Source organism: Protopterus annectens, chromosome 1.part0 (assembly GCF_019279795.1).
Source record: "Protopterus annectens isolate FY-2018-M chromosome 1.part0, PAN1.0, whole genome shotgun sequence".
Classification (NCBI taxonomy): Eukaryota; Metazoa; Chordata; order Ceratodontiformes; family Protopteridae; genus Protopterus; species Protopterus annectens.
Genome location: NC_056725.1, coordinates 693,413,276 through 693,424,012, shown reverse-complemented (window position 1 = coordinate 693,424,012; position 10,737 = coordinate 693,413,276). Strand labels below are relative to the sequence as shown.

The 10,737-nt window shown below is 36.9% G+C and overlaps 1 protein-coding gene across 1 annotated transcript in view; it reads left to right on the top strand.

The window, feature by feature from the left end:
• The first annotated feature begins 8,160 nt into the window (after positions 1-8,160).
• Positions 8,161-10,737, top strand: part of LOC122794078 (spectrin beta chain, non-erythrocytic 1-like) — a 199,352-nt gene continuing 196,775 nt past the window's right edge. The window contains exons 1-2 of the mRNA XM_044062256.1: positions 8,161-8,279; positions 8,555-8,635. Of these exons, the coding sequence (XP_043918191.1) occupies positions 8,161-8,279; positions 8,555-8,635 (200 nt within the window). The remainder of the gene's footprint in view (positions 8,280-8,554; positions 8,636-10,737) is intronic.

Genomic DNA, 10,737 nt, shown 5'->3' with positions numbered 1-10,737 from the left:
TTATTATATTGTTATAGAATGTCATGTTACAGGTGGTAATAGATCTAATTTTAACACACACTTGCTGATGTATGGTTTCAAATCCCAACCCTTCCAGTTCTAACAATAACTTATCCAATATTGGCTTCTCCATTAGTTTTTCACAGCATGAAAGTAGACTAAAGGTCTGTATGATTCTGGGTTTGTCCTACTCCCCTTTCCCTTAGACAGGTTTAATAATTGCATGCCTCCAGTCTTGAGGAATCTCCCCAATATAAAAACATTGACTAAGAAATGATACAAGTTATATGACAATCATTCAATATTTAGAGAACTTCACAGTTTGTAGAGAAATACAAATAGGAATTGCAGTGTGACATGAAGGAAAACCATGTTTGTTATACTGTGAGAGAAAGTCTAGGAAGAGAATTTGATAGAAGTAAGGAAGTAAGTGAAGAAGGGAGAGTAAGGAGGTATATGGAATGAAACGGTACTTGTACGCATTTAGGAATATAGTTTGTCCTGATTTTGGGCAAGAACCAAGACAAAACTTAGCTAGGAAGTCTGAGTGGTTTTGAAAGATGGAAAGGTGGGTATTGACCTGATGGATACAGGTAAGGAGTTCCAGGCATTAGCATCCTTGTACGAGTACAGACAATGCCCAGCAGGGTTTGTAGATAGACAGGAGTTTCTGGTACTGGATCGCAATGATCACTGGGAACGTAGTGTAAAATAGTTTTTAGCGCTGGACAGGCAGATGGATACTGGATAATTTTATAGGTGGTAAGAAGTTGTGTATATGCTAGTTGATGAGGCAGTTGAAACCAATTAAGGCTTTTTAGTGCTATTCAGTGGTGAGTTGTGAAACTGGTATTTTCTCCAAATTTAGCAACTTTGTTACAGCATTGTTCAAGTTTTAATTTTTGTGAAGCCTGGAGGTTAGTGAGGATGGAGATGCCATAAAGAATTTTGGGGAGGAGATAAGTAGTTGCAAGTGTAGTTTAGTTGTGTTGGTGAGAAAGTTTTTGGCTCTGTAAAGCATCCCTAGTTTTTGATGAGTTTTTCTTATTGGATTTTGTATATGCAGGTCGAATGCAAAATTATCATCCACTATCACCCTTAATAGTTTGCTATGAAAATTTATTTCAGTGGTTGTATTATCAAGAGAGAGAATTTTAAATTTTGTTTTTTTCATGAGATAGGGATTTGGGGGGAAAAAGTAGTAGTTTGTTCTTTTTTGGGTTGAACACAAGTTGCGAGTTATGAAGTCATTTTCTAGTGGCTGTTAATGTTTCCTGAGTAATTTTTTGGAGATGTACCTTGTTGTCAGATGTGCAAATGAGAATGGAATTCTCTGTGTATTGTAGTAGGGTGGCCTATTGTGTGGATGTATAGAGGGTGTTGGTGGATGTTAGAGGAGAGTACCAAGGAATAGAGCCTTGTGGTACACCAGTGGTGACTAGCAGGTAGAGAGAGAACATGGAGTGCCATTTTACTGCCTGATACCTATTGGACAAGTAGGGTTTGAACCAATGAAGGGTGGACCGAGAAATACCTCATGAAGACATTTGAAGCAGAAGTTTGCTGTGACAAACTGTGTCAAATGCTTTAGACAAGTGTAGAAATAAAGAGGAGGCTATTTTCCTATTTCTAGTTTTATTGACTAGAAGGACAGTGCTAGTACTAGTGGAAGGATGAAGCCATGTTGTGTAGGGGATAGGAGGTTTTCCTGCAGGAGACAGTCTAGCAATTGTTTTTGAATACATTTTATGAGCATTTTGGTGAGGGGAGATAAGACTGATATAGGTCTAACGTTATTAATATTTGTTTAATTTCCTCCTTTATGCAGAGGAATAATGTGCTATTTATTCAGAGAGAGAGAGAATGAGGGATTCCTAGACTGACCTATTTAGAAGGATTGAGACAGGATGGGCAATGCTACTGGCTGCTATTTTTAGGTACTCACTTGGAAGGTCATCAGCTGAAGAAGAGCATGGTGTAAGTTTGAATAGGGTTTTATAGGATGTGGGCACACATTTGAAAGTGCAAGCAGATGTGGTGATATGTGGCTGTTGGACAGGGTTAGGATTAGACGTTGAGGAATCCTTGATTACAGATGCTATACTCTCTGTAAAATAATAACTGAACTGTATTGCAGTTTCAAGTGGTGAGTTAACAGGAGAGGGGTTTGAGTTGAATTTTTGCTGGGGTGTAATATTTCCTTAATGGATATCCAAAATGTTTTACAGTTGTGTTTAGTATTAGTCTGAAAGTTATTATGGTATAGTTCTTTATCTTCATTTACTTGCTTTTTAGTGTGATTGACAAGCATTCTGAAGTTTTCAAGATATTGAGAGGTTTTATATTGTTGCCATTCTTTCCAGACTATCTCTGTATCCTGCATTAGCATTCTACTTTTTTTGCATAACCAAGTGCATTTGTTTTAGTCTCTTCCTTCTAGGAGGTGTAAGGTTATTTAAGGATATTCAAAGATGTTATATTGAATTAATTTACAACATTGTCTAAGGGGAGGATATTTAGGAAAGTCCAGTTAATAGATGATCGTGTAATAATGAACATTTCTGGGTTAAACTTGGAAAGTTTGTGTGTTAATTTATAAATATGCTGTTTAACTGGATGTGTGGGCTGTCTGGTTGTATAGATATCCAAATGCAGGATATCTTCCAGTATAGCTTTGTTGTCACCAGGAGGGATGTAAAGGACAGTAATACATATTTGTTTATAATTGTTTATTTTTGAGGAAAGCAATAAGAAATTCTACTGAACTAAATTTTGGTATTTGTTGTAAGGGGAAATGTGGTAGGTGTTGGGAAATATTGAAGCGATACCACCACTTTTCCTCTTTATACGGTCATTACTGATGATATAGGTAGGAGGTATAACTTCAGAATTGTTTATGCTGGGTTTAAGCCTAGTTTCCTTGACAACAAGAATATCAGGCTTATGTTAGGTAACCCAGGCATGTAGTTCAGCAGTTTTATTTCTTATATTTATAAAATTTATTGCATCAAAAATTAGATCACCAGGATTGGGGATCAGCTGTTGCTGGGTTAGAGAAACGTGTAGGAGAGTGTTATCTTTTTTGTTTTTATGATAGGTGGGGCCAGGATTAGTGTGAATCTGTTCTTCTAGAAGCATGTTTGTATACTGGGGAATTATCCATGCTTGTTTTCAGTCTATATATGGAATAATGATGAGAGGCAATATTAAATAGATTTGTTGCAATGTGTGGATAGTGCAAAGAGGAAGTATGGATAGATGGTTGGAACAGAGTTGGAGACGTGTTGAGAGAGATAATTGAGTCATGGTAGGTTGAGAGATGAGCACAGTAGGAAGAGAAGAATAGAGAATAAGCTGAAGAGCTGCACAATTAAGTGCACAAAACTGTACTTTATAGATGTCAGATACCGGAGAAATACCAATGAAGAAGGAAACAAGAAGTTGCAGGGCAGTAGGAGATTCAGTGATGGTAAATTCTGAAAATTGGTAGAGGATAGGTAGGAAGAGAAGCATTTTCTGTGAAGGAAGAGCTAGGTTGTCCTGTCATCTTCTCTGGAATTTAAGGAATAGAGGGGTATGAAAGGCTAGAGTATAATGATGTAGTCAAAATGAGAAGAAATGAGGATTTATTTGGGAAAAGTAAAAGCTACAATGTGCAATAGATAAGGTACTATTAGGAAGGGTAGTGATTATGAATGGGCATACAATGCAGAGCAGTATGGGAGGAAGAAATGGAGTTAGAAATGGGGTTAAAAGTTAAGTAGAGATAGGGAAGTAGGAAACAAGAAACATATGTGCATGTAACATCATTTGGTGAGGGTTTTGGAATAAGAGTCACAAGTGAAGTGTTACAACTGAGAGCAGTTTGTGTATTACCAGTACAAAGCAATTAATAGAGATGCCAAATTAAAACAAGTTTTCTGTTATTTCCTGAGGCTAAATAACTGGCATATGCAGTATAGTTGTCTACTTGCCAAGAAAACGGGGACAGTGGCCAACTTAGTAAGAGGTCCTTAGAGTGCACGGACAATTTCTCAGAGACTTTCAATCACAGAGTAAGGTAATGTGATATCCATTCTCTGGGCCAGTAATAAAGGAGCCGCTATCCTCGTCAGTGACACTGTTGAACGTTCAGTTACAAAAAAAAAAAAAATAGCCACAGTATTTTCAGATGCAGCACTCTGCACCAAGCAGTGTTTCCCTTATTTTATAGCACACTTAAGTCGTGTGGCTGAACTTCCCCTCTGGACCCCAAATAAGACTGTCTGGTTACAAACCCAAATTATTTGGAGAAATTAAACATAGAAAAAGGATGAGCAAGATGCGTCTCAGGAAGCTCTTCTTGAATTTTCTGTAGAAGACTTGCAGGAAATGGAGAGCAAAGATGATCTCTGTCTAGGAGAAATTGTTCACAGGTTAGACCTGCTTGATTTAATGCAGATGGATAGACATATGAAGATAGAAAAAATATTATTACAATATGTAAATTAGACCCAAAATTTCCTGTAATAAAATTTCAGCACAAGCAGAAAAATTGTATACAGAGAAGCATAAAGTAAGAGTACAAAAGCAATTTATTAATTAAGTAAAAATTTAAAAAAACAAAAAAAGAGAGAATTATGGAAACAAAGCAAAAGGAACTGAAACACCACCAAAAAGAGGAAACTGGGATATTTTGGAGATGCATATATGAAGAGCCTGTTGAACATAGCAAAGATACTGAATGAATAGAAAAACTAAAATAAACAGTAAGGAGCTTTAATGTAGAGAAAAAGAAATAGGAAGAAGCAACAGCCAGAGAAATTGAGACAAAGTTAAGAAAAGCTCCTCCATAGAAAACCCTAGGCCTGGATGCAGTACCTAACTTCTGGCTAACTGTATTAATATCTTTACACACAGATTTAGCCATGAGCATGAATTACTTGTATGCACATACATGGTTAACAAAAATGATACTCCTCCTCGAGTGAGCCAGCAAGCCATCCTAAGAACTAGAGATTAATAACTTATCTTCTGTCAATTTACAAATGATAGACTGGAACTGAAACATGTTAGTTATTTAGAAAATAAACCAATTATGGTGATAGAACAAAAAAGTCATATTGAACAAAGGATCATTTGTTGCTAAATAAAGCCATGATAGAGAGTTGTAAAAAAATAGGCAGAATCTAAGTATGGCATGGATAGATTGCAGAAAAGCATTTGACAGCATTGCATGTTCGTGTGTAATGAAATACTTAACAGATGTACAAGATGCATCCTATATTGTTTAATGGTCACAGCAATGTAATTTATCAGTGGCAAATCACTTTGCAGCTAAGTCATAGCAAAGGACAAATTACGGGTCTACTTTATTAACTCGAACGTTCAAAAGTTCGAATGCATAAAGATAGACATATGCATCGAACTCTTAAACGTTCGAAAGTTAAAGAAAAAAATACACAGAAAAAAAAATGGCTGCACCCCCCATCTCCCCCCCCCACCCCCGAGCTTCTTAAATATACCAACTCCAAGATAGCACTGCATTGAAGTAAATGGAAATCTCCACTTACGAAGATTTCCATTTACAGTTTTTGGCTGCTTGCACATTCGATGCATATGGTTCGATCCATATGTATTCGTTGGTTTATACTTTTGCATAAATAAAGTAGACCCCAAATTACTCTAGGGATAAAAATTCAATTGGGAGGTACTCCAGAGTGATTGTCACCACTGTGCCTTTTTTTTTTTTTTAAATTAATCCGTCAGATTAGGCTATGGGTAAAATTTTGCTCCCAGAAACCAGCCTTGTTCAAAATCTTAATGACATTTGGTTTTGATAACTGATCAAAATTTCAAAACAGAAAGCTGCTGTACCAAGAAAATATCAACCAGGGATAGGAATGTGATGTAAAGGAACTTGAGTAGGAAGAAGTGTATCAATATTTGGGAATATGTCAGTGGTCAGCAAGATTTAAGTCTGTTTGTTCTTCATGTCACACCTTACAGTTTTGGGATGATTGATTGACCCCAAAAAGTATTGAATCAATTGGTAACAAGAAACATGTTTCATGCTGTCAAATGATATATAAAAATCAGTGTGCACAACACTACTTATTCCTTTTTTGAAACTGACTACATATATAGATCTATATACATACCTGCTGACTTCATCTGATACAAACATATTGAAAGTTGTAAAACATGAGGAGGCTAAGATGATATCTTTGTTTCATTTAGAATAAAGCATTTTCAGAATAAAACGGAATGGAAAATAAGCCACAATATGACAAAAATCAGAGAGCGACTGAATGCGCCAAAAAAAGCAGTGTATTGAAAAGTATCAGGTGAGAAGGAAGAATGGAAATCCCACAGATATAGTGCCACGTACGGGATCTTCTGTAACAGCCTCATCTTCACCAAGATTTGAAACTGGAATGGTTAAAGAGAATTGAAACCAAAATATAAAAGACTAATAATGGCTGCCCAAGACTACATAGACTTTGGTTTAAAATGTCCACTGAAAATGTTGGAGAATAGATAAATGCATGGTCTGTTAAACAGAATTGGAAACAGTTGCACATCTTGTTGCTGTATGTGTTACACACATGACAGAGGACCTGTTTACTGAAAGACACAATAATTTGGCAAGACTGCTGTGTTGGGGATTCTGCAAATTCTACCACATAGAAGAAATGGGAAGCATTAGAACCATGAATCTCAAAGCATTAGGAGAATGATGAAATTTGTTTCACGTGGGATCACCCATTATAAACAGTTCAAAAAACAGATGCAAGAAAGATACGGTAGTGCATAAAAAAAAGACAGAAGTAGCATCTGTCATTGAAATTGCTATATCCAGCAATAAGTGTCCTGCATACAGAGGGAGACAAGTCATACAGTACCAGGATTTACAAGCAAAAATGAGAGCAATGTAGAAGGAAGGTACCCCACAGTTCATCAGTAGTAGGAACAGCAGGTGAATTTACAATCGTACCCAACTATGCTGCCAATAACCCTGTATGAATTACAGAATTAACCAACTGTGAGTACATTACGTGCATTGATAAGAGTACCCTTGGCTAACATCCAACAGTGAAACAATACTTAATTCATGAACTCTAATCATACCTTGACTTGAGAATGGGATACGTTCCCAAGATGGTATTAGAGATCCAAAAGATTTGCAGAAATTAAACCCGGAGAATCATTGTGTAGCTATGAGTTAAGTTAATGAAGATTTTTTGTAGGCTTTCAGTAGTACAGAGGAGGTAATTAGAAGCAAACTGGCATTGCTAACTAAGCAGTTTCAAGAAATGCACTATACATTTTGCTTCTAATTACCTCCTTTAACATTCAGTGCTGCATTTAACAAAAAACATTTTTTGAGATTTGTACTCTAGTATTTATAGTAAGGTTTTATCAGTAATGCACAGCAATCTAGATTACTTTTGAGTGTTTATGTCTTCACATTAGTTGCTCTGGGTTTTTTCCTCTGCTTCCATTTTTCTTGTTTTTATTCTATTAATGGAATATGTGACAGTATAGAAGTCTGTCTGCTGCAAACTGAGATAACAGGGGCTAGTTGTCTTTCTTGCTTTTTGTGCTAAATATGGTTTGTGCAAAAAACAAAACAAGAGAGACAGTCCCCTGCTATTACCTTCAGAAGGCCAATTGGGGAAACATTGTATGTTTGAAATGATGTCTTGACCATGTGTTGTTTGTTCTAGTCCCATGTGCTAATCTGCACAGTGAAATCTGTACCGTTATTGAAGCACTGTGCTCCACAGTAACAATGACATGATGGGTATCACTGTGTATATCCTAAGAAAGAACGTAGAGTGTAGTGGAGTGTGTGCTGGTACAGGGCAGTACATACAGTACAAAGCGCAGACAACTCAAGTGTATTCGGTCATAAACAAATCTGATGTTAATGGAGTATGTCAAGTGATACAAATGTCTTGCTATAGTGCAGATTGTGCTCATTTCAGCCTGTGTGTGTTATCTACAGATGCCCTTACAAGGAGTCTGATTAACAGCAATAAATGTTCAGTGTAATTATTAACCAAGTACTAAATAAGTAAGTTATAATTTTTATACCTAAAAATGCTGCTTTAGTAAATGTCATCTCTGAGGAGCATGTAACAGCCATGCAATGTAACTACACCCTTTGTTCTAGAAATGTATGATGTGATAGGCAATTCCTGTTTAGCTGAAGAGCATTTTGTCCATAAAGAGAAAAAGGCTTTAAGAAATGACCTAAGTTACATATACCCCGGAGAAGACAATTTGCACTTACTGTAATCTTTCTGATTTTGCTTTAGAAAACATCCAGTTTGCCCATCAATGTGTTTGTGTGTGCATGAGTATGTGCAGTTATCTAATTTCACAATCAATGCGACTTAATAGTAGTGTAAACAGATGATCTGAAGAGGGACACTTAGTAATAATTTAAAGGTGTGTGTCATTCTAATTACTTGCCTGTTTGGGCACAAATTTATCTGAAAATCTGTGAGCAGAGTGCTAACAGACTGCATCTCATTTGAGCAGGTAATTTATTTTGTGTTTTTTTAAGCTATCCAGAGGTGAATATCCAGAATTTTACTACCAGCTGGAGAGATGGACTTGCTTTTAATGCACTCATTCATAAGCACAGGTATGTATAAAGATAGTAATGGCAAATGTGATGTTTCTACCTTGCAAGCACAGCACTGATTTTAAGTATTTGTGCTTTGGAATGTGACAGAAATGCAGAAGACTGTTAATATTTTAAAGCTAAATGTGTACTGCACAGTGGGCAACAGAAACCATTAACAGTCACATCATAGGCAAAGGAGCAGAAGCTTTTCATTTTATTAGCTAGAAGCAAGCAACTTCTTACCATCATTTCACAATGCTTTAAATATTTTCACAAACCAGTGACCCATTTCCATAGGTTAATATTGTAGAAATGATCCATTGCAGGGATTCTATTATGGTGGGATTAACTTCCAGCTACTAAATATTTTGTCCTAAGGCAAACGTTTAAGAGATTGAATGTTCTAATTAACCCAGGAGAGAGGTTTATAATGTGGGACTATCCTTCAAGCTATGAGTCAGCCTGGAGTGTAATATTATTATATGGAGTGTAGAGCCCCCCCCCCCCCCATATAGTTTGGTTATATATTGTCTTCTGGAAAGAGTTACTCATTGGACTTGTAAGTATCCATATCTATGGTTTTAAACATTTAAAATAGGTGGGGGGCTATGCCCCCCACCTCCCAATGTGGGTGGCTGTGCTCCCCACACCTCCATACTTTATATACTAACTCCAGGATCACACTACAGTGGGGAAAAGCCCATACAGAACTTTCAACTAAATGAGTTTCAGTCAAATGAGATTTCAGTGAAATGAGCTGTCAATGAATTGTGCACAGGCAACTGAGTTTCAGTGAAATGCGCTTTCAGTGAAATGAAGTAGACCCATATATATATATATATATATATATATATATATATATATATATATATATATATATACACACACACACACACAAACCAGTATATATTTATATATAATACATATACATGTATGTGTGTACATGGTTTTATATCAAAAAGTCGAACATCATATGGTTGAGGCCATATCAGCTTTCCAGAAACTCAGTGGTTGTACTGAGATTACGGTACAGTGGAGAATCGGAGAATTTGCCCTTTTCCCCACTGTAGTGTAACCTCCGAGCTGATATATATAACTTACAAGGGGTATAGTGGTTGTGGGGGGGGGGAGGTTGACCCAAATACAGATTTTTGTTTTTGTACTGTGTTTTGCCAATGATATGGTCTCAACCATATTACATTCAAATTTCCTAACACTTGATAATCTGATGTATGTGTGTGTGTGTATGTTTAGACAGCTACCTTGATCATTCAAAATTAAACTTTAACTCTTCTCTAAGGATGTCATAGGGTTTTTACATTAAAATTAAACCATTATCCAAATTAAAAAATGCAGCTTTTTGATTTCAGTATCATGATCAGTTACCAAACTGTCCATATGCATTTATTTCTAAAGAGATTTTCCATATCTAGAATAATTTATAGAGCTTTTCTGTGGATCTCTGAATTAGCTTTTGGGGCAGCACCATATCATAGTGTCTGAGTCTGCCTTCTCTGTTCTTCCCAGAGTGTTCCGCACTAATAATGCATACAAAAAGCCTGTGTGAAGTATGCATGTCTCCCCCTTTCTGCTATCCCTAGTAATGGACATGCTTAATAAAGATGTGGTAGACTGCCTAGTTTCACCCCCATGACTTCACATTAAAAGAGATTCTATAAAAGATGCACAATAAAGTGTGAATGGCAAATGCTCCCCTCACTTGTCTCCAGAGAAGGCTCTTCTGACCTTTTCGTTAACTCTTCCCACTTTTCTGGGTGGGTCCACTTGGACAAGATAGTGAGCCTTGCCTTCATGGATCAATGGAAGGAGCCCATTGGGATGACATCTGTGGCTAAGATACAGGGCTTAATCCTGTGGCTCCTAAGGACTTCAACTCTTGCATCCAGAATACTGGTTTAGACTCTGCCATTGTGGGTGGCCCTGAATAAGACTCCTACATCTAGGAGCCCAGAAGCCCACCCCCCTGCAGGTGTCTACAACATTGGATTCCTTTGGGAAGAGTTTTTAGGGGTACTTGGCTACTTGTCATATATGTTGAGGGTCCAGCATCATGGTGATGATTATGATGCTAGAGAAGGTGTGCAACACAGAGTTAACAT